At 46.7% G+C, this 24,269-nt stretch overlaps 1 protein-coding gene across 1 annotated transcript; it reads right to left on the minus strand.

Moving 5' to 3' along the window:
• Window positions 1-1,133: 1,133 nt before the first annotated feature.
• LOC135883412 (small ubiquitin-related modifier 3) lies at window positions 1,134-23,984 on the minus strand. The gene is made up of 4 exons (XM_065410511.1): window positions 23,837-23,984; window positions 5,652-5,780; window positions 4,371-4,442; window positions 1,134-2,658 (listed from the first exon to the last, which is right to left on the minus strand). The coding sequence occupies exons 1-4, from the start codon at window positions 23,855-23,857 to the stop codon at window positions 2,596-2,598; spliced, it is 285 nt and encodes a 94-aa protein (XP_065266583.1). The 5' UTR covers window positions 23,858-23,984; the 3' UTR covers window positions 1,134-2,595.
• Between the last annotated feature and the right edge of the window lie 285 nt (window positions 23,985-24,269).

The raw sequence follows: 24,269 nt of genomic DNA on the forward strand, positions 1-24,269 counted from the left end.
CTGGAATAGGGGAAGACAGATTCCCCCTTCTCCTGATCCACGTTTTCCACTCTCCTCCTGCTGCTCTCAGAGGCCTAGGCTACAGGGTAGACTCCAAGCTTCTGCTTCCTGAGTGATTCAGTCCCCCTTCAGGGGCGAAACCTTAGAAAAGGGGAGCCCCACCTCCCTGAGAAAGCAGTATACCTCACAGATTGTGCTGAGCAGACAGTACTATGGGCCTGTTCTGAGTGCTTGAGGTGTTTTCCTTTCCCCACATTTTTGAATGATCTAGTCCCTCTCAGGCCAGATAAGTTCTAGCTACCCTGCTTAGGGCTATAGGAGCTGTTTCTGAAGACAAAAAATGACATACATCAAAGTGACAAGTATGGTACATTGTGTGTAAAATGTCAAAGCCGATTCTACACTGAGAAACACTAGTGCTGAATTTCACTCTGCAAATTCTCTCAGAGGAAGTGGATCATGTCTGGTGATGTGTTTGGCACTGTGGGAAATACTCTAATTAATCAAAAGGGAAAAGCTGCATGCAATTATCATCTAGAAGCCTCATCACAGAGAGAAGAAATAGCTACCACAAACTATTTCATTGGGAAATCAGTGATGGTGAAAGTTGTCTGACACAAAAGCAATGCAAGATGTTGCTTTTTTTTAGTTTGGTGGGATCACTTATCTTTATGTGCATTCAATCCTCTGTATATGTACCAGTAGTGCTGTCATACCGGCATCTCAGTAAATTCAGTTACAGGTATGTTTCTCACTTACATTGAGCTGGCCTCTTGAACAACTCAGCACAGCTGCTGTTTACGCAGAAACCAATCTTCCCACCCTCCTGCCTAATTATTTTTTGGTTCAGGTAATTTTATTTAACAAAACACACAATTCACCAGTTAACCATAGTAGAGTTTGGATTACCAGACGAGTGTGCCTTTACTGTAATCCTAGTTGGTTGTGAGTATAAGTACCCTGAACTGTGCATTTATTGTACCTATTATCATGTTCAGTGTAGCTGATTAGAACTGTCCGAGGTGAGGATTTCAATGCAAGATATGGCAACAAATGAAGCAATGGCACTTCAATGACCTAATGTCAAGTAAAGCCATCTGAAATGCAGCAGCATTAAACATAAGCCATGAGACAGAGTACCAAACTATATTTACTGTATACAGTAGTAAAGGACAACAAATAATGTACAAATTGGTGAATAAACTATGAGCTCTAACAGAATATCCCACCCTAGCCCATATACAATAAAATGAAAAAGAAAATAAGGACTTTTCCCAGCAGATTTCAAGCAAAGAGATGATCTAATGTTGTCAAATTGGTCAGGTAAATATAAAAGGCAGACAATGACCTAATCAAGCAGCAATGGACAACCTATTGAAGGATAATAAGATGACCTTTTAAAAATTTCATTTGGAGTAGAGCCCAAAACATCATACAGAACTGAAAGTCACCACACAAATGCATTTAAAATTCAATACATTTTTGGGAAGCAGCAGAGCAGAAATTTCTCAGAAGAACCTTAAATTACCTTTTCAAGGTTTTTGTGCTTAGCAATCTTTTAATAGCTCTTCTGCACATACAACTTGGCCATAAGCTTATCAAGAGTCTGTTTGTTAGAGGTTTTGGTTTGTTTTATGTAAGACCACATTTATCCATAAGAAACATGTACTGAAAGAAACCAGAGGCCACATATTTACTAGTACCAAGTGAGTAATAATGATACAACTTTTATGTTTGTATTAAAGGGGATGATAGGGACAAGTTACACATTTTTTTGTCCATCACCTAGTAAACCAATAGTGAGCTGTGATGATGGACTTTTTTCTTTTTATTCTTATGGAACATAATACACTAGTGTTCAGTCATGAACACTAGTAGGTTTGGTCTAGCATTCTGGTAATAACTCAATTGCTGACATTAATTCTGGGCAATTCTCTCATTTTTGCTTTTTAAAACTTAAATTTCAATCTATTTTATCAGATTATGACAAAGCACATGTACATTTGCAATATTTAAACATTTACTCTATACCAAGCCTCATATCTGCACGTACAGTCCTTGTATCATAGGTTTTAAGTTTTACAATAATAACTGTGTTTACAACACATAGTAAAAACTTTTAAATCAATAACCTTTTCTTCCCTTCACTTGCCCTATTGTAGGAGGAGATTTTAAACTCACTGCTGAACTGAGGATATATTTACATGATTAGAATTATGCAGTGGGGCAATAATACAACAAGAGTCAGGAATGAACAATCCGTGTCCTAGAATATAGGTGGATACTTAGGCCACAGGTTTATATAAACAAGGTAACAGCAGACAGACAACCCATATTTTACTTAAACTGAAAAGTTAATTCCATTTGGCCCAATTTAAGATGTAGATTAATCCCTGCAGATACAGTTTTGACTTGCACACGCAGTATGTCAGAGGGACAGCAGAACAATTTTGGTAAATGTCCTCTAAAGTTTTAGAAGAATCCTGTGTGATTGGCATGTTCATTCATTACTATTTAATAGCAAATCCAAGGACAGATGAGAAAGTGAGGTGTGACAAGGGTCTTTAAATTCCTCTTCCCAAAAGGACAGCATGTTTAACACACTCCACCTGTCTGCTGTTGAAACACATCAATAGTATCTTCATCTTCCATCTCCAGCTGTTGGATTAATGCACACATATTTTAATATATACATAGCTATACATTTTAAAAGGGCATTTAGTTCTTGCACCGTTAATAGCATTACTCGTTAAGAAGCAGTGTTTAAATTTAAACTTTAATGCTTATTAAATTCCCCTCTCCACCCCATCAGAAAGCAACATCACCCCTTCACCACAGTGTCTTCCCAGCTCCAGTCACAAGTTATCTTGGTCTCCCTTCAGCCAAGACATTCCAGGCTGACTGACACTGTGTTGGGGAACAAGATCCCAGATTTAGGCAGTAAAGTAGAGTCTAAGATCCAAGGCATTAAGGGCTTCATGTCAGTCTATGCTTTTCCTTTAGTGTCAATACTCAGCACAGATTGTTCCTGCTCGACAGGGCACAACTCTGGCCCTCCATTCCCACCCCTGCTCCCCACAGTCTCAGGCTTGGTCTACACTTAAAAATTAGACCAACCTATCTTCGTTACTCAGGGCAGTGGAAAATTTCAGGCCCTGAGAACCATAGTTAGGTCAAAATGACCTAGGCATGTCTACACCAGGGGTCAACAGAAGGATTCTTCCATCAACCTAGTTACCGCCTCTCGGAGAGGTGGATCACCTACATCAACAGAAAAACCCTTTCTGTCAACATCGGGAGTGTCTAGTGTTACCGAGGCACAGCTGAAGCACCACAGCTGTGCCACCATAGTGTAAACATACCCTCAGTATACTTCCCCAAGAAGTCTGGGGCAAGATTCTCTGCTCTGCTTCCTCCTCGCTAACTGCTAAAGGTGTGGTTTCTGTTGATTTAATCTACAGATCTCCCCAAACTTGCAAATCAAACCTTTATTCCACTCCCAGCCAACTTCTGCAGCGGTGCACTTTGAACAACTGTGCAGTTCAATTTGTCTTCTGAACAGCAAGGGTCTGTAACTAATCTCAAGGGTCTGTAACTAATCTCAACTAACCACTGTGAACAGTTATTCACATGAGTAGTACCATTAATTCTACAGGGGTTATACTCTGTGGGCACAGAAAAAGTTAGTCTTTTCAGCAAGCCATCCTGGGGTGCACTCCAGTCAGCTGCAGTCAGGGTATTCCTTTTCAGCCTAGATTATCTCTTTCATAGTTTTCACATCCAATTACAAAATAGCTTTGCAGGGTATTCCCACAGCCAGAACAAATCAGTTTGGTCAGTGATTTATTGTTCTCTCTCAACTCCAAAGGAGGACTCATTAGTCCAATCCACACCATCCAGAATATTTCTGGGTTTTGTTTCTTGTATTCCCTACCACAGGCCTTGTCCATACCAGGAATTTTCCTCCCTGAAATTTCTCACTATTACCAATACTGATTCAGCTTCAGCAGTGGCAGAAATGGTGGTAGCACTAGTGTAGACAAGGCACCAGCAGCCACCTGTGTTTTAATCATGTTATTGTCTATACCTACTCTGCGCATGGTTCGTAAGACAATCCTTAAAACTCTGGCAGCTATTTGGAGCCATGTCTACACTAGTACTCTCACTTGCTAATTGGGTCAAGCTCCACCAGTGGTAACAATTATGAGAAATTTTAAAGAAAAAGAAATCCTACTGCACGTTTTGGGAACTGCTGGGCCTACAACAAAGATACTATTCTATCAAAATCCCACCTAAAATAGTTTTCTCTAGGTGCAGACACATCTAAAAATATAGAGTTCTGCTACAGTTATTACAACGTATTTTCGTACCTGTGCAGGCGTGTCAGTTTCATTAATTGGTTGTCCATCAAATCTGAATCTAATCTGTCTCATTGACAAACCCTGGAAGTTAAAATAATTAACATGAGATATGGAGTTCTTACTTTGCAATCCAAATAAAATAAGTTTATGATTAGGAGCAAGTATTTGCTATAATGTGTAAAAATCAGAATTCAGAAGATTTAAAGTGACAGACGAGCTATATATATGTTGTAGTATATGATTCGACCCAGATCTCAAAATTCTAAGTTAGTCTGATGTCCCAGGGCAGGCACTGTATGAGCAGGACATCTACAGTAGAACCTAAGAGTTATGAACTGATCAGTCAATCACACACCTCATTTGGAACTGGAAGTACACAATCAGGCAGCAATAGAAGAAAAAAACAAAACAACAAAAACATCCCTCAACAAATACAGTACTGTGTTAAACGTAAACTACTAAAAAAAATAAACAGAAAGCAGCATTTTTCTTCTGCATAGTAAAGTTTCAAAGCTGTATTAAGTCAATGTTCAATTGTAAACTTTTGAAAGAACAACCATAATGTTTTGTTCAGAGTTATGAACATTTCAGAGTTACGAACTACCTCCATTCCCAAGGTATTCATAACTCGAAGGTTCTACTGTATTTTGGAATAGCACATGTCCCCTGCACCTGGCAGAATGTTGCTTTCTGTTGAGTGGGGGAAGGGAGAGTAAGCTACCAGAGCAGAGTGATGCAGGGGGATAGAGAGGCAGCAAAAATCATTAAGGGGGGGGGGAAAAAGAGAGACAAAACAAAAGGAAAAGACAGACAACTACTTTTCATCTTCAAAACACTCTGCAAACTTCTTAAACCTCACTTCACACCTGTCAGGTGGATAAGGATTTTATATACATTATAACACTGAGGTTAAGAGGTCTAAGGCAACAGAGGGAATTAGCGTCAGAGCTGGGATTACAGTTCAGGAGTTCCTGGCACCTAGTACCAATTTTAAAGAACCAGGAGCGCTGGATGAGGAGAAAGTCATTTTGATTAAAGTATAACTGAAACCAAATTTTTCAAACCTGAGAGAGAAAGTTAGGCCGCAAAATCCATATTCTACCATACTCCCATATAATGGGGTCTACTCATTCTCTGGAACATTGGTATTTAACACATTTTATGAAAAGAAGTAAAGTTTCCATAATGACAAGGTCTTTCATAAGGTAAGTGATCCTATTGACTCTCAGGCAACAAAATGAATTTATTAGTAATACTACAACATATAAAAACTGTGTTAAACACATGTACCTGTCTCTCACAATAAGCCTTCATTAGTTTGCTTAGGGGTGTATGCCTTTTTATTTTGAACTGCACCACAGATCCATCCTGGCCAGCTACTTTTAGATTGATATGGTCATTCTCTGTTTTTACTCCTTCCTGCAAAACAAAATGTAAAGATGGACATCACTATTTATGAATAAAAGTTACCCTAAGAATTTGGAAAAGACTGATAGTAATTTAGCAAACTGTTGCAAAACAGAAGCATTCCTTCCTATATATAAAGGTTTGATGTTCTCCACAGCACACAAAGGAAAAAAAAAAACCCAAGTTTTGTGTTTGCCTCTGAGACTTGCAGGCAAAGAGGTAAAAGCAAGGAACTTTAGAACAAATTACTAAAAACTGAACAAATTCCAACATTTACATCTGCAAACTCAGACCATCCTGAGGGGAGTTAGTAGATTATTTATACTCAATGGCAAAACACTAAGTTAACACAGAGTTAAGGTTGCTTGATGATATATCATCCAGAACACTGAGTTGAGCAGAACTCAAACGTCTGAAAACCAGGAAATGCACAGTTAAGTGTGCATGGGCAACCTTAACTTTGCTCTCTTTCAGTAATGCCCCAATATGCCCCATTAACACAGGAACCTTTACTCTGCCAACCCCACAGTTGCTGAAATTACTCCTGGGGGGGGGGGGGGGGTTCTGCGCCCCTGCGGGAGCACAGAATTCACATGGCCTGCATTTTTCTGTGCCCCCGTGCAGAAAAACGCAAAAAAAAAAAAAAAAAAAAATCTGCCGGAGGACACGCGCCTCTTGCCTGTCAGCGCGTCTGTTCCAGTGTGCCTGAAGCAGCCTCCGAGACAGGGGAGAGGGGCTGGGCGTGCATGCCTGGCTGATCGCCGGCGGGGGCGGGGCTGGGCATACGTGCATTCCAGCAAGCGAGAGAGAGACTCTCTCCCTCTCTCTTGCGACTGCAGCTCCCTGGCGTGTAACGGTAGGGCTTTTTATTATGCAGGAAGCACGCTAGAGGCACAAATGAAGCAGCCTGCCTGAGGGCTTGTCTACACTGGCACTTTACAGCACTGCAACTTTCTCACTCGGGTGTGAAAAAACACCCCCTGAGCGCTGCAAGTTCCAGCGCTGTAAAGTGCCAGTGTAGACAGTGCACCAGCGCTGGAAGCCGCTCTCCCAGCGCTGAGAGCTATTCCTCTCATGGAGGTGGGATTTTTAGAGTGCTGGGAGAGCTCCCTCCCAGTGCTGCACCGCGACCACACAAGCCACGTTAAAGCGGTGCTGCGGCCACGCTTTAACGTTGCCAGTGAAGACGTGCCCTGAGTTAATTGATCTCATTCTGAGGCACAAATGTAGCAGCCTGACTGTGTAAAGTTGTTAAAATTGCTGTTGATGGTTAATTGATCTCATTCTCTGAGGCAGAAATGTAGCAGCATGCCTATTGTTCCTATTGTTAATTAACTGTTCCCATTCTCAGTCAATTCTCCCAGGAGCATAAAATTTGTGAAAGTTTTAAGGCCAGAGTGATGTAAAGAAGTCTTATCATAAATGACATTAAGGGGATCCTCAGCTAGGAAGATCTTATGTGCTTTCTCACTTTTTTCCTGTGCCAAAGTGGCACAGTGAGGTTAGATTACAGCTCAGGATTTATTTTACTTACCCATTAAAAAAAAAAAAAAGACTTTGAGGGCAAATAAAACGTTTACCAGTCAATAAAGGCCCCATCTACACTGGCAAGTTTCTGCCCAGTAAAGCGGCTTTCTGTGCTGTAACTCCTGAGGTGTACACACTGCCAAGCCACGTAGTGTGCAGAAACTGCGCAGTTGTAGCGCTCTAAAAAAAAAAAAAAATCCACCCCGACAAGAGGTGTACAGCTTTCTGTGCCAGGGCTACAGCGCTGTGGTGCCACTGTAGACACCATGGCAATTACAGCGATGTGATTGGCCTCCAGGAGGTGTCCCACAATGCCTGTTCTCACCTCTCTGGTCATCGGTCTGAACTCTACTGCCCTACCCTCAGGTGACCAACCGTCATCCCCACCCCGTATATTCCTTTGCAAATTTGAAAGTCCCCTTCCTGTTTGCTCGGTGATGTGTGCACTGGTCTCAGCATATCTTTCCAGGTGGCTATGCCTGCTCCACGCACCAGGCGATCCCCCGCTTGGAGCAATCCCGAGCTGCTGGACCTCATTGGCATTTGGGGAGAGGAAGCTGTGCAGTCACAGCTGCGCTCCAGCTGTAGTAATTATGATACCTATGGACAGATTTCTAGATGCATGATAGAAAGGGGCCATGACCGGGACACATTGCAGTGTAGGGTAAAAGTGAAGGAGCTGCGGAACGTCTACCACGAGGCGCGGGAGGCAAACCGCCGCTCTGATGCTGCGCCCATGAGCTGCCGATTCTACAAAGAGCTGGACGCGATACTCGGTGGCGACCACACCTCAACTGCAAAGGCCCCTGTGGATACTTCGTTGGCTCACGTGCCAGTGGAGAGTGGATTTAGCCAGGAGGAGGAAATCTTGGACGAAGAGGAGGGGGGGGGGGGACCCAGAGGCAGAGGATTGCTCTGAGGCCAGAGATGCATGCAGTCAGGAGCTCTTTTCTACCCCGGAGGAGCCTAGCCAGTCACAGCAGTAGGATCTTGGTGAAGCGCAAACAGGAGAGGAGGCCCCTGGTAAGTGGATCTGATTTCGGGAATTGCTGAAGCGAGTTGTTGGGGGCAGGAGGGTTGCAGAAAGCAGGCTTGTCTCCCACCGCATGCCTAGTCTGAGCGGCAGAACAGGCTGTTGATAAGACTCCCTCACTTCATGGGAATCTCCCTCAGAGATCTCCAGGAAACTCTCGTGGAGATACTGGGCAATCCGCTGCCGCAGGTTCCTCGCCAGAGCTGCTTTGTTTCTTTCCCCTTTTAACGGTAACTTTCCCGCGCCACTGTGCCATCACAGGGAGACGGGGGGACCATTGCTGCACACAGGCAAGCTGCATAGGGGCAGGGCGGAAGCCGCAGGCTTGGAGAAGACCCTCCCTTGATTCCCTGCTCACCCTCAGCAGCGAGATATCTTCCATAATGATCACATCCTGTGGAAAGTGTGGGGACAGGAATGATTATCAAGCCCCCCCTACAGTACTGGCTCTCCCCAAGAGCCACGTGCCCACTGTACAGCAGGGTCCGGGAAGAGTGATTCACCCTGGCCCTGCGGCTACTCACCATTTTGGGGGTCTTGTGGCTCGTGTACTTGCCTGGGGTCAGCCAGTTAGTGACAGGTGTGTGAGTACTGACTGTGTTTTAAAGCACTGAATCCGTGTTGTCTGTTGCAAACAATACTGCTTCTGTAAAATGTTGCATTTAAACTTCACAGAGATGACCTTGGGAGGCCAGCCTCCCTTATCGGCAGCAGAACGGCTGTGCAGAATTAGAAAGCGGCCACGAAGAACTAAGGAGGACTTTCTCCATGAGGTTATGATGCACTCTGCCACTGAGAAACAGGAATTGAAGGAGTGGCGGGACAGCAAAAAGAGGGACCGAAAGGAGAACGCGGCACACCAGAAAGAAGCCACGGAGCGGCTCTTAAACGTTATGGAGCACCAAGTGGACACGCTCCAGGCAATACTAGCTCTTCAAACCGAGCAGCTCCGCGCCCACCCTCCCTCCCCTGCAGCCGCTGTCACAAAACTCTTTCCCATGCGCCCCCCCCCCCCCCCGCCAACACACTTATCAATCTCCTGGCTCCACTCTCTACCCGCAGCATTCCACTCCTCCTTCCTCACAGTCCAGCAGTGTGGACTCCCAATACCCACTGCACTCAACACCCACCCCCCTGGCCCTGCTGAAGTACAGCACCTGCTACATTGTACTCCAAAGGAGAAGGTTGGGTATGATCCCTGGACATACACAAATCTGTAGCTGTCCGGGGACCCCTCCTCCTCTGGAGACCTTCCCTTTCCCCCTCTCCCTCCCTGCTGATGTATTATTGTTGTTTGACTCTCTCCTCCGGTTGTTGTCTTTTAATAAAAGAATTGTGTTGGTTTGAAAGCAATCTTTATTCTATTAAGTGAAAGCAAAAAGAGCACTGCAAAGCAACATGCAATTATGTTAAACCCCCCTATTGCATCATGTGCACCAGACACCTCCTAGAATTATAAGCACTGCAATCCTGAGCATAGCAGCAAATATTAGTGGCTTTCAGCTTCAAATTGCTGCCCCAAGGTATCCCTGATCCTTATGGCCCCGCGCTGTGGCCCTCTAATAGCCCTGGTCTCTGGCTGTTCAAACTCAGCGTCCAGGCGCTGAGCCTCTGCGGTCCAGCCCTGAGTGAAGCTTTCACCCTTCCCTTCACAAATATTATGCAGCGTACAGCACGCAGCTATAAGCATAGGCATATTGTCATCGGCCACGTCCAGCTTCCCATACAGGCATCGCCAGTGGGCTTTTAAACGGCCAAATGCACTCAAAAGTCATTCTGCACTTGCTCAACCTGTTGTCAAACCGCTCCTTGCTGCTGTCAAGTTGCCCCATGTACGGCTTCATAAACCACGGCATTAGGGGTAGGCGGGGTCTCCCAGGATCACAATGGGCATTTCAACTTCCCCTATGGTGATCTTCTGGTCAGGGAAGAAAGTCCCTGCTTGCAGCTTCTTGAACAGGTCAGTGTTCCAAAAGATGCGTGCGTCATGCACCAGCCTGCATTAATGGCCGTGAAACGCCCACGGTGAGCCACAAGCATCTGGAGAACCATTGAGAAATACCCCCTGCAATTAATGTACTCGGTGGCTAGGATCGGTCGCTAACCAGTTTGGAGTGGGAAAGTCGACCGTTGGAGTCGTGTTGATGGAAGTGTGCAGGGCCATTAATCGCATCCTGCTCCAAAAGACCGTGACTCTGGGCAACATGCGTGACATTGTGGATGGCTTTGCACAAATGGGCTTTCCTAACTGTGGAGGGGCGATAGACGGCTCTCACATTCCAATTCTGGCACCAGATCGATCGGTAGCAGTCTAGAGTAGCCAGCTTCCACAGTGCAATAGCCACACGCTTCTCCAATGACAGGGCAGCTCTCATTCTTGTGTCCTTGCGCCGCAGGGCTGGGGCGAGCTCATCACAAAGTCCCATGAATGTGGCTTTCCTCATGCGAAAGTTCTGCAACCACTGCTCATCATCCCAGACGTGCATCACAATGTGATCCACCACTCAGTGCTTGTTTCCCGAGCCCAAAAGCGGCCTTCCACTGTGGTCAGCACCTCCGTGAATGCCACAAGAAATCTCGTGTCGTAGCTACTACGCGTGGCAAGATCAACGTCGCACTCCTCTTGCCTTTGTAGTTTAAGGAATAACTCCACTGCCACTCCTGATGTGTTGGTCAGAGCGAGCAGCATACTGGTCAGCAGTTTGGGATCCATTCCTGCAGCCCGAAGAGGCAGAGCGCGCAGTACACAAACCGTTGAAAGATGGTGCCAAACACAGACAGAAGCACAGGGATTGCTGGGATGCAAAGCAATGCATCATGGGGCATTGGGATGCCCCACAACCCCCTCCACCTTTCCACAAGTCTTAGGCTAGGTCTACACTACAGCGGGGGTCCGACCTAAGATACGCAACTTCAGCTACGTGAATACCGTAGCTGAAGTTGCGTATTTTAGGTCGGCTTACCTAGCGGTGAGGACGCGGGAAAGTCGACCGCTGCCGCGCTGCCGCCGCCTCCGCTGCCGCCTCCTGCCGAGGTGGATTTCCGGAGTCGACGGCAGAGCGATCAGGGATCGATTTTACCGTGTCTTCACCAGACGCGGTAAGTCGATCCCCGATAAACCGATTGCTACCCGCCGGATCGGCGGGTAGTGAAGACAAAGCCTTAGCGGCATAAGAGAAAGAGGGTGCTCTGTGGGATAGCTGCCCAGAGTGCACCGCTCCAAACAGCGCTGCAAGTGTGAATACGCTATTGCGCAGGCAGCTGTCAGTGTGAACACACAACAGCGGTTTTCCTTCTGCGCTCTCTGAGCAGTGCTGTAACTGTCGGAGCTGTAACTTTGCCATTGTAGACATGCCCAAAATGTCAGGACACTCAGAACCAAGCACTTCCCAAAGTACAGAGCCAGGTCCAGAACAATGATTAGCAAAACTGAATGACTTTCATGTGTGAAAGTCTGAGCAATTTAAAATGACATTCTACCTGCCCCCCGCCCCGGTTTGGTGTTCTGTAATGTAATTTAAATTAAAATCCAGGATTATAACTGGAATGCCGGGTATTAGTTACCAAGTGTTTGTAACTTAACTTTCATGTGTTTAAGAAATGCTGAATAGTTATTGTGACTTTTTTCTGTATTGTAGTTTTAATAAATTACTAAAACAATTGAAACTGGTGTGATTATATTACATTATTTTGACAAATAAAATATGCAGAATTTTGAATTTTTTGGTGCAGAATTTTGTTTTGCCGCAGAATCCCCCCAGGAGTAAGAAATGTACAAGCTCTTCACCTCCTTTTACAACCCATTCACTCTCATGCCCAGGATTCCAGCTAACACTGAGAACTAACAAACAATTTAAATCGAATCCTGCCAAGCCTAAATAATACAATGCGCCCAGTACTGCATGCCTAGATAAACAAATTAATGCTGTCTACCCTGCACAGAATCCCCAGCCATGCAACTCCCCATCTCTTTGAGTTCTGGAGCAAAGAATTCCAGATGGTTGAACTAGATGACCTCCTGAGGTCTCTTCCAACCCTAATCTTCTATGATTCTATGTGTTGTGAGTTAGGGTTGCTGCTCCTTGGTCCTGACGCACCTTTTCTGGGAGGAAGGCAGGAGGAGGAAGGTGGGGGCGATGGAGGAACGCCTCAGTAAATCAAAGTTTATAATGTGGCCCACCCAACCTGTGCTGAGGTTCACAACTATTAACTTACACATTTGAAGTACAGGAGTCACATTCCTTTATGACATGAATTTCAGTGAAATAACTGTCATTCACTGAGTTATCCCACTGTCCTCAAACCCTGCATTGAACATGCTCACCTACACAGGTGCATAATAGACCGCAAACACTTTAATTGCTGAACAATCATTTATTACAAACCAACTATAAACAAGCAAACAACATTTAAAACTCTGTTAAATCTAAAAAATAATAATAATAATAATAATAATCCCAACACTTAAACAGTCGTTCTCAAACATGCTGAAACATGCATCAGAAAGTACTGATCATACATCTTAAAACCCTTCGTACGTTTGAAAAATCCCCTGACCCTTGTGTGACTGATGTACCCCAACTACAAGAAACAGTGAGGTGTCAGACCTTGTAAATATTTCTGACACACAATACACATTTTTCAATTAGCCATGAACCCTCCAATTTCCCAATTAATGTCCTTCCAACACTTAATAGTTTTCATATTGTCACTGTAGTGATTATTCAGAGGCTCAGCCAAATTAAAGAAGACTATCACAGCTCCTGGACACAAGTCACTGATGCAGTCCAAATCTGCTCTCATACGTTGTGTGAGCAGTACACCAGGAATAAGGCCCAAATAATTTCTGCCTGACTGAATCACCACATCTGACACATCACCACCTCTCAAGTCACCAGTGAGACATTGTAGAGTGGGCAAAACATGATGCCAACCTCTTTTTTCTCTCTCCACCCAAATCAACTTGCAATTAGTAATCCCCATGTCATGGTGTACTCATTACTCTCCTGCAAACTTCTCCAACCTTGTGATCCAGGAATTGCCCAGAAACCACACATTAGCACCTCTGGCAGCACACATTTATTTTTCCTCAGCAATCAAGGTAGTCATGCTGTCAGTTCCAAATCTCTGAGCTATGTTTCTTTGAAGAAAAAACAAAAACAAAATAAAACCACATTAAACACAAGATCAGGAAGTAGCCACTTGGCCCCACCCTTCCCCCAGGGGCTAACAATACTCAGATTTTCTCAAAAACAATGAGGAGTCCGGTGGCACCTTAAAGACTAACAGATTTATTTGGGCATAAGCTTTCGTGGGTTAAAAAACCCACTTCTTCAGATGCAGAAGTTTTTTTACCCACGAAAGCTTATGCCCAAATAAGTCTGTTAGTCTTTAAGGTGCCACCGGACTCCTCATTGTTTTTGTGGATTCAGATTTTCTCAAACCATCAATTCATGGCTTGCCAACCAGCAATTCACATATATCCCTCTCCCCATAAAACGCCTCCCCTCACTGCAGCCCCAAACTCCCTCCCCCTATTGCCCCACTCCTAATACCTCTCTTTTCCCAGCAGGAATTCACATATCTAATTTTCCCTCAAAAGACTTTGATTGCATTGCTCCTTCCACCCCAAAAAATAAAATTGCCACCCATTACTCACATATTGCAGCAACCTCCATCCACTCTGTCAAAATCTCCTTTTGCTTAGCCAGGGAGGGTGGGGGAAGGGTTTGTGATTAACTTATTCTTAATTATGTTAATTGAAGGGTGAGTTCACAGCCATCAATCTCAATGAGATCTGTGATTCATCAAGTCATTAATACCTCTCAGTTTATCAGTACAAGGCACAGAGGGCAACCAGTTTTGGAAGAGGGGTCGTAACTTGGGAACTCCTCAATCAAATGACCCTACATTTGGATCACTAATGGTACCCCATGCGGCACACCAACTTTCAAAACAATCAACGTAACCGGATAATAGAGCGCTTACAAGAGTCGAGCTTTAAAGCACATTAAATGGCAAAACACCTAGTTAACACAGACTTAAGGCTGCCTGGTGACATCTGTTGTCCCTCCAGAACATTGAGCTCAGCAAAATTAAAAACCAGGAAATACATAGGTAAGGTACACACCCATGTAATCTTGAGGTGGGTCAGGTTCAAAGGACGACTGTTTGTCATCTTGAGCTATCCAGCTGGTAGGAAACTTTGAAGGCTAACAAGCCTATTAACTCCTCTGTCTCCACATGCTCAGCGTCATCTATTAGGTGTGCGAATAGGCTTGTGAGCCTTAGGGTTTGGCTACACTGGCGCTTTACAGCGCTGCAACTTTCTCGCTCAGGGGTGTGAAAAAACACCCCCCTGAGCGCAGCAAATTACAGCGCTGTAAAGCGCCAGTGTAAACAGTGCCCCAGCTAATCCCCTCGGGGAGGTGGAGTACCTGCAGCGCTGGGAGAGCTCTCTCCCAGCGCTGGCGCCGCAACCACACTCGCACTTCAAAGCACTGCCGCGGGAGCGCTCCCGCGGCAGCGCTTTGGAGTTTCGAGTGTAGCCAAGCCCTTAGTGTGCCTAACTGGAGAAGCAAACTCTTTTTCAAATAATGTTTTAATGTGATTTCTGCCAAAGGGCTGGTGAGTGCCATGCACTCTGTTGAGTAACCGTTGAGTGTCTGAGATACTGGTGCAACGATCTGAGACCTGGTTGGATCTCTATCTGTGAGCAAAAAAAGCATTGCCAGGATGTGTCAGCTTTAAGAAAAGTTGTTTCCCCCCCCCACCCCGAGTCTGTATCTTGGGAACCCCTTGGTCACATTGACCCAAATTTAGATCACTATACTCTATGTCCCATCACTTAATCAGATTGCCTTAAAATTCAGTGTAACAATATGGATTTTAGAGCACTTAGAACTATTGAACATTAAACAGAAAATTGATTTTAAGGTTAACATTAAAATGGTAGGAATGGAAACTCTCTAGCAATTGGTGGGTGCCATGTGCTACCTTGGGTAAAACGACACATTGGATGTGGTGTAAATGAAATTGGTCTCATAGCTTGATCTCTAGCTCAGTTGGAGGGGGGCGGGGGGGTGGTGGAAGGACAAAACAAAACACAAAACCCTCCACCTAGAACTTTTTGGGAAATGGCTATTTTTCCCAGGGCATATATCTCCAGAACCTCTACCTCAAATGTCCCCAAATTTGGGTCACTAACCCTACTTTACATCCCTCTGAAGCACACCAAATTTCCAAGTAATCTGACTAAGCATGATGATTTTAGAGGACTTCGAAAAATCGACCTTTAAACAGAAGTCGTGACGCAACCATAACTATGGTGGTCATGCCTTGTTACTATAATTAGCTGGATCCTATTTATAAGACACTGCAAAGATCTGCAAATTATACAACATTCACTAATTTTCTATTAAAATAGTCAGCGTTTTGTAAGTGACTAGCACCTGTATTTGCCATAGAAATAATAATTTTATAATTCTTTATGTGCTTTGAAGTGTTACTCAATAAATGCTATCTTTAACTGTATATTTTCAAAGCATTTCCAAATATTTTCTTGTTCATGGCAATCTCTCTCATAAGCTTCTTCTCATCCCACCCCCAAATCCCTAGATAGACACAGGAGATGATTTCAGGGCACTAGAGTACAGTGCTCGCCACCTCCCAGAAAAGTCCCTGTACTGCAGGCCAACGGTAGAGAGGAGGTCAGCCAAACTCTGTCCTCCGCCCTTCACAAAGACAGAGAAGAGAGCTGCTCTATGGCACGGCACTGTCAGTGGCAGCAGGAGCGCACATGCAGTGGTTTGAGAGATCAGAACCACTAGCTTTAACTGTTGATTTATGTGGGGAGGTCAGTGACCATTACACGCAAGGTACAGGGAGAGAGCTAGAATAAGAACAGGTGGTCATGTGAAAGTTAGGGGAAGGTGTAGACACAGGAGGTAAGAGGCAAGGATCATTTCCCTTTCCTATCAAGAGACAGGCTTAAATTACAAATAAAAATTGGATCCAGGAAAAGGTGCACGTGGACATAGGGTTTAAATAAATTCACAGAGGAGTACAAAACGTAAAACAGGAGAATATGAAAGAATATTGAAACTTGTGTTACCTCCATTTACCCCACTCCTTTGTCTATGTGTCATCTATTTTGATTGCAAGCTCTCAGGGGCAGGCTTCTGATAAGCACTTAGCAGAAGCAGTTTCAGCAGGTAAAATAACACACTGGAGGAGGAGAAGATGAGCTCCAACTGAAGCCAACAGGTTCCCTCCCTCTCCCAGCACTTCTTAGGCTAGGTCTACACTACCCGCCTGAATCGGCGGGTAGAAATCGACCTCTCGGGGATCGATTTGTCGCGTCCCACCGATCCCCGAATCGACGCTCTTACTCCACCAGCGAAGGTGGGAGTAAGCGCCGTCGACGGGAAGCCGCAGAGGTCGATTTTGCCACCGTCCCAACAGCGGGGTAAGTCGGCTGTGATACGTCGAATTCAGCTACGCTATTCGCGTAGCTGAATTTGCGTATCTTAAATCGACCCCCCCCTGTAGTGAAGACGTAGCCTTAGACAGAGAACTCTGCAGGGGAGACCCTCCTGCCCCTAGGGGCACCAGGCTCTACCCTCCCCACAACCATGTGGCTCTGGGGAAGCTGCATAGAAGCAGCTAAAGTCTCAGCTGGCAACAAACAAAAGCAGTTACAGCTGGCACTATTGGACACATGATGATGTCATCTAAAGCAGTGGTTCTCAAACTTTTGTACTGGTGACCCCCTTCACATAGCAAGCCTCTGAGTGCGACCCCCCTTATAAATTAAACATTTTTATATATTTAACACCATTATAAATGCTGGAGGAAAAGCGGGGCTTGGGGTGGATGCTGACAGCTCGCAACCCCCCATGTAATAACCTCACCACCCCCTGAAGGGTCCCGACCCCCAGTTTGAGAACCCCGGATCTAAAGGTATGTCTACACTGCACACTCCTTTTGGTGGTGTGTAGAGTACATAAATGACATGCTCCCCTAGCACTGTTAATAACTAGCACCGTAGATGGAGAGGCACTGCTTAGGTGAGTAACAATATGCCTGAACCCTGTGTGTATCCAACATGACTCTCTGTTTGCCCAAGCACTGCCTGTCCTGCAGCTGCCTCCCCACAGCTGGGGTCCTTCCCCATGGCAGTGAAAGACTCTAGCAATGTGCAGGCAGCAGAGCCAAGCCTTTCCCCACTGCCAACCCCTGCTAGAGCTTTACTGACACATGTAGCTACACTGCAGCGTGGACGCAGCTTGCTTTGCACAGCAGTATGTAGTAACACATACCCTACATGCCACCACAAGAGGTGTGTAGTGTAGACATAGCCTGTTTTCTAGTTTTGCCTCTGGACATTCTCTCCTCTGCTGATTAGTTGTTTACTCTACCCCCCTTTCTCATGGTCTCTTCACTTAAATCTCACTCCATCTGCCCTCCACACTCCCCCCCCCCTTCTGCGTTTTCCATCTCCCTTCCTCTTTCTGTTAACCTCAACCCACCTAATCACAATGTCCCCCCCACAAAAAACCTCCAAGGCACTAACGTTCTCAAACCATCACTGGATTCACCCTATTTGTATTTTCTATCCCTCTGCCCTATCCTTTGGGCTTGGCTACACTGGTACTTTATACCGCAATAAAGCCTTCTACCTTACTCCCCATCCACACTGGCAAGGCACGTAGAGCGCTCTGACTCCCTGGCTAGAGCGCTCCTGGTACTCCACCTCCACGAGAGGGATAACGGCTGTTGCGTATTGGCTGAGACGCCCCAGGGCCAGTGTGAACGAGGATTTACATTACAGCGCACTGATTGACCTCCGGAAAAGTCCCATAATCCCCTTAAGTCAAGTGGCCACTCTTCTCTTTGTTATTAAATCAGCTGAGGAATGCGGAAGTGCCTTTTCAGAGCTCCGTTTCAGACAGCGGCTGCTTATCGGCAACGGGGCAAAGCAAACGTTTACTGAGTGAGTGAGAGGCAGGGGAGCTAGGGGGATCTGAACTTACAAGATAGCGTGCTGACACACTCTCAGTACTCCAAAAACCCACTCTCTCTCTCCCCCCACATACAAACAACAAACTCCACCCCACCCCCCTCATTTGAAAAGCACGTTGCAGCCACTTGACCGCTGGGATAGCTGCCCATAATCCACCGCTCCCAATGCCGCTGCAAATGCTGCAAATGTGGCCACGCCAGTGCGCTTGCAGCTGTCAGTGTGGACAGACTGCAGCGCTCTCCCTAGTGCGCTCTCCGAAGGCTGGTTTAACCCAAAGCGCTCTACAGCTGCAAATGTAGCCAAGCCCTTTGTCTATTTAGATTATAAACCAGGGATCAGCAACCTTTGGCATGCAGCCCATAAGGGAAATCCGCTGGCGGGCCGGGATGGTTTGTTTACCTGCAGCGTCCGCAGGTTCAGGCGATCGCAGCTCCTACTGGTCGCGGTTCACTGTTCCAGGCGAATGGGGGCTGCAGGAAGCGGCGCGGGCTGAGGGATGTACTGGCCACCGCTTCCTGCAGCCCCCATTGGCCTGGAACAGTGAACCGCGGCCAGTGGGAGCTGCTATCGGCCGAATCTGCGGACGCTGCAGGTAAACAAACCGTTCCATCCTGCCAGCGGATTTCCCTTACGGGCTGCATGCCAAAGGTTGCCAATCCCTGTTATAAACTCTTGGGGGGGGGGCGGGAGACTATCACTATGTTTGTATATTACCTAGAAAAACGGGGCCCCTTTCTCAATTGACATTTAAGTGCTATCACAAAACAAAAATATCTTAGCACATTTTTGGGTACTATAATAATTTTCTAATATTTTTGGAAGCCTGAAACAGTCATCTCTTTATTTCACATCTTTTGTTGGTGTTAAACATTTGAGTCAAACATGACTACTATTAGAAACAAGATAACTTCCGACAGTCAAGACATAATCCTGCCCTTCTTTCCTGATAGTCCTGGTATCTACCCAAAACAGAACACAGATGTTTCCATCAAACACAGCCTCACTAGTTCAACCACCTTACCCGATAATATATGGAGATATACCTATCTCATAGAACTGGAAGGAACCCAGAAAGGTCATCAAGTCCAGCCCCCTGCCTTCACTAGCAGGACCAAGTACTGATTTTGCCCCAGATCCCTAAGTGGCCCCCTCAAGAATTGAACCCACAACCCTGGGTTTAGCAGGCCAATGCTCAAACCACTGAGCTATCCCTCCCCCCAGATAAAGCACTAGATAAATCCCCCCCCCCAGATAAAGCACCAGATAAATTCCCCCCCCCCAGATAAATTCAGTTTAGATTTTTAAACAGCAATGACTGTCCTTTAAGTACTGAGAATGCAAAGTCCTAACCACCCTCTTCATCTTAAGAATCATACAACTATCAGAAACATTCTCCCAAGCTATCAGCAGAAGACTGGTGAGCTCTCCAAGTAAGCCAGTGCCATAGCTCAGGTCAGATCCTCCACTACTAGGTGGAGATTTCACCCTTTCCTTAAAATGTCAGACTCCTCCAGATGAGCACCAGTAAGAGAGAAAGTGATCTTCTCCAAAACAGTCTCTAGAAAAGATTCCAGGTTCTGAAGGGTACAATCCAGAGAGGAAAATATCTATCAGCAGAGCCACAGAAAAGCTATACCAAATACAGCTAGTCAAGTCCAGTCCTCCTTGGCCCCTAGATTGATTCTCCCTTCCTTCGTCTCAAGACTGCTTCCAGCACAGGAAGTTTCTAATCCCAATGGAAGGAACAAGGACCATTAAGAATTTTGTGGACCAAAAGTTTAAAAGCTCACTGGGGAGCGGCTTTGAATATTTGCCCATTGTCCTACAAAACAACTTTAAATCTCCAGTCTTTGCTCACATGTCTTTATCATAAAGTCACCCTAAACCTAAAGTTGCCCACAAAAGTCAAGAAAAAGCTAAAGATTTACAAGTTAGCACTCTGCTTCCTGTATAACTATCTACATCATTGCTAGTTTTTCCACCAGAACCCTTCCCTGCAACATTCTAGCTTGCCACAATATGTGGCTTAGAGCTTTGGACACAGACCTCCAAGGGCAATCTCATTCTATTCTATATAGGTTCTTACAATGCACTGATCACGGTATCCAAACACCTTCCAGTAGCATGGTAAGTGACGTGACTACACACCTGTCATATATTGTTTGTTCTCTCATCCTCTCCTAGAGGGAGAAGTGTGTTCAGGGGCGTATGTTGGTTCGATAGTGTCTGCTCCCGCCCCCACTGCTTTTTTAATATATGTGTTGTTAGGTGTTTATAGTAGAGAAGGCAAGGTGAAAGAAATGCACCTTGTACTTGGAACAGAAAGTGGTGAGGTTTGTGGTAGTACGTAGTCCCGGGGGAGGGTGTCTCCAATGTCTCAGACAACCCCTAGAGAAAGCTCTGTCTTCTGCACAGACAAGCTTTACTCTTATTGTTGAGAGTTCCACTGTGCCAGAGGAGTGGGGTTGTTGACCATGGTCTTCATACCTGAGCTTTAGACAATCTTTTAGATATCCTGGGCCCAGGGCAAGGAGCACTTTTAAGATAATGATTGAGACCTTGAACTTGATTCGCTATTCTGTGGGAGGCCAGCGTAGAGAACAGAAAACCGATGTGATGTGCTCATGGTAGCCCATGTTGCTGAGGAGATGTGCTGCAGCCTTCTGCACTAGTAGGAGTTTCCTAAGTTCTGAAGGTTTCACGCCCATGTATATCATGTTGGTGTAGTCCAGGTGAGAAGTGCCAAAGGCACGAATAACTAAGGCCAGGTCTTTGTCCACCAGAATGGGACAGAGTCTCCTAGCTAAATAGAGATGGAAGAAAGCACTGCTTGCAAATGTTGGCAAGTGAGACTCAGCGTCAGTGAGGAATCCAGGAGTATTCCTAGACTATGGACTGAACTGACCAATTGTGGGTGTGTCTCTCAACCAACGGAAACAGCACCATGGCTGCAGGCTTTTCAAGATACTTTCCTTTTGCCCACCAGCCTCACCTCTGTCATTCAGGCTCCCTTTGGTGAGATTACACTTTTCAGGGGATCCCCCCAAAAGACACCAACGAATTCCTCAGACTTGAATGAGATCTTGGCCAACCAATCCTCTTTCAGAGATTTAACGGAAAATTTCAGCTGCCACATCTCTTTTCCTCCACCAGAAAACAGCCAAAAGCCCCTCTGCAGTGTCTTCTCTAGACCAGTGGTTCTCAAAGCCTGTCCGCCGCTTGTTCAGGGAAAGCCCCTGGCGGGCCGGGCCAGTTTGTTTACCTGCCGCATCCGCAGATTCGGCCGATCGCAGCTCCCACTGGCCGCTGTTCGCCACTCCAGGCCAATTGGGGCTGCGGGAAGCAGCGCGGGCCAAGGGATGTGGTGGCCGCCCTTCCCACCGCTCCCATTGGCCTGGAGCGGCGAACCGCAGCCAGTGGGAGCCACGACCGGCCGAACCTGCGGATGCGGCAGGTAAACAAACCGGCCCAGCCCACCAGGGGCTTTCCCTGAACAAGCGGCGGACCGGCTAAGAGAACCACTGCTCTAGACTACAAAATCTTTTCAGCCAAGTAGCCCATCATCTCCACAGGAAGACTAAAGAACTTTCTCCTCCTGAACCGTACCTCTTGACAGATGGGCTCTGAAGATTATTCACGCAGGTCTTCTCAGTAATTCCCACGCCCTTTCTTTCTGGCCTCCTCACCACCCCATAAAGTAACAAGTGTTATCTAACAGTGTCTCAGATATCACCAATTTAAGAATGATTGTTCTAATTCCAGCCAACAAGAAGTTCTTCAGTTTCTATTCAAGGTTCTTTGTGGGTAGAAAGAACATGGGATTTCAACTTAAACCTGGTAGTAAATAAACCCCATTTCTGCACACAATTTCTGGCTCATATCATTCAAGAATTACCTCTGAAAGAATACCTTTCCTCTGTCAATCTCAATGAGACCTACCTTCAAATTCTGTTTAGTTCAGCTCACCTGTGTTACATTTACTTCACAATTTAGGACAACTGGCTGTGGTACGTAATGCCCTTTGATCTCATCTACTCACATTTTCAGAGAGATGCAGTCATAGCAATAGCGAGTCTGAAACAAGGCAGCATCCAGAATTATCAATATATGGACAACCTGCAGTGAAGGTTTGATCATACTAAAGTGCTTTTCTTAATACGCACAGAACTATCAAGGTGCTGGCGAACCACAATTTTGTTTTTAACCCTGGGCAAGAAACTCAGAAGCTTCCACACATTTCAGAATCAAGGAACTTAGTAAGTACCCACTGGCCATGCCTCCACTAAAGAGGCACAGGTGTAGCCTGTATCAAGCACGTTCTCTGGGCACTGCTGCAACTCTGGTCCTCAGAGAATTTTCTGGGACTACCAGGAAGAGGCACTGGCTCATCAACTGATCCCACCTCTATCTGTTCAGCTTTCCATCCTCTGGTAAAAATCTTTTCTTCTTCTGTGACAAGCCCCTTAATGGCAATATGGCTGTCACGTGGTTCTTCGAATGAAGAAGTGGCAAGTTCACTTTTCCAATTGTTAATATTCTATTTTTCGTACATGTATGGTAGCTGTTTGTAAAATTGGTTATATTTCTCAAATGAACATTGTTGCAATCCCATACTGTCCAGGCAGGTCAATGAAAGCAGGTCAACTGGCCAAGCTTTGTCGCTTCTCAGCTGGACTAGAGCAATGCAATGTACTTGGGCACATATTCTTCAGCATTTAGCAAACTCCACTAGTAGGGAATGTTGCAACATGTCTTCCTCAGCAACACAGGCTACTGCGAGCACACCAAATCCTTCCTCCGCTCACTACAGTCGCTGCATACAGATTTTCAAATCAAGGTCAAAGTCTCAGGTCTAATCTTCAAGGCGCTCTGTGGCCTGGGCCCAGGAGATCTAGAAAGACCACCTACAGCCCCAGGATGAAGACTGCAGTGCACAACTCCGCTCTGGGGCCAGTCTTTGACACCGTGGAATGAAGGCCTCCAGAAACCGAGGTCCGTCCTGACCTCACCACTCTCGGCTCCCAGTGCAAGGTGTATGTCTTTGACCTGCCTTCTTGACCGCGAACACACAGCCACAGGTCCATTTAAACAGGCCCTACCCACTACCCAACTGGCGCCCCCGGGGAGCGACCCCGCAGGCCAGGAGTTAACACGCTGCCGGGATGGGCGGCGGGCGCTCAGCGAATGGGGGCGGGGCGAGCGGAAGGGAGCGAAGCGGACGCTCCCCACGACGGCACGGCGCAGCGCCTCTCCGCGACGTCGCCCCCAACCCCAGGGAGGCCCGACCCGCAGCCTGGTCGCGCTCCCAGCATCCCTCGCGAGCGGGCGGGGCGCGAGACCCCGGGTCCCTTCGCTATGGGGCGGGGCCGGCAGGCCCCAGGGAGTCCGCGGGCCCGGGCTGCGCAGCGGGGAGCCCGCCTCTGGGCCGGGCGCGGGCCCGGCAGCCCCGCGCAGGGTGCAGCGTGCGGCATCCCCAGCCGTTACCTTGGGCTTCTCCTCGGACATGGCGGCGTCGGACGGGTCCGGCCTGGCGGGAGCGCGGAGGGGGCACAGTCACACTCTCCTCAGCTCCCGCGTCTCTCCCGCCGCAACTGCCCGCGAGAGCGCGCTTCGCCCCCCAAATCCCCGGCCTCTGATTGGCTCCGGCGGGCCCACGTGCCTGTGCGCGCTCACGAGGCGCGCTCGCGAGCGATTCCTCATCGGGGGCGCGCTTTAGGGGCGGAGGCAGGTAGCGCTGGGAAGTGCGTCATCGGGGAACCGGAAACGGTGGAGGACGACGCCAAAACGGGGGGGAGGGGCGAAGTAAGTGGTGCTCAGAAAGAGGGGGGTAAAGGGGAAGAGGGAATTCCCCACAGAACCTAGGGAGAGGGGCAGCACAGAGCCCCTCGGGTCAGCTCCTTCCAGAGCTTGGGGGGGG

Source organism: Emys orbicularis, chromosome 9, assembly GCF_028017835.1.
Source record: "Emys orbicularis isolate rEmyOrb1 chromosome 9, rEmyOrb1.hap1, whole genome shotgun sequence".
Lineage (NCBI taxonomy): Eukaryota > Metazoa > Chordata > Testudines > Emydidae > Emys > Emys orbicularis.

Bases quoted from the DNA above. Each gene is read 5' to 3' on its own strand.
- LOC135883412 (XM_065410511.1), bottom strand. From the start codon at position 23,857: ATGTCCGAGGAGAAGCCCAAG. The intron at 4,443-5,651 runs GTACATGTGTTT...TTTAACTTCCAG, and splicing joins AGGCTTATTGTGAGAGACAG to GGTTTGTCAATGAGACAGAT. The intron at 2,659-4,370 runs GTACGAAAATAC...TTAATCCAACAG, and splicing joins AAACTGACACGCCTGCACAG to CTGGAGATGGAAGATGAAGA.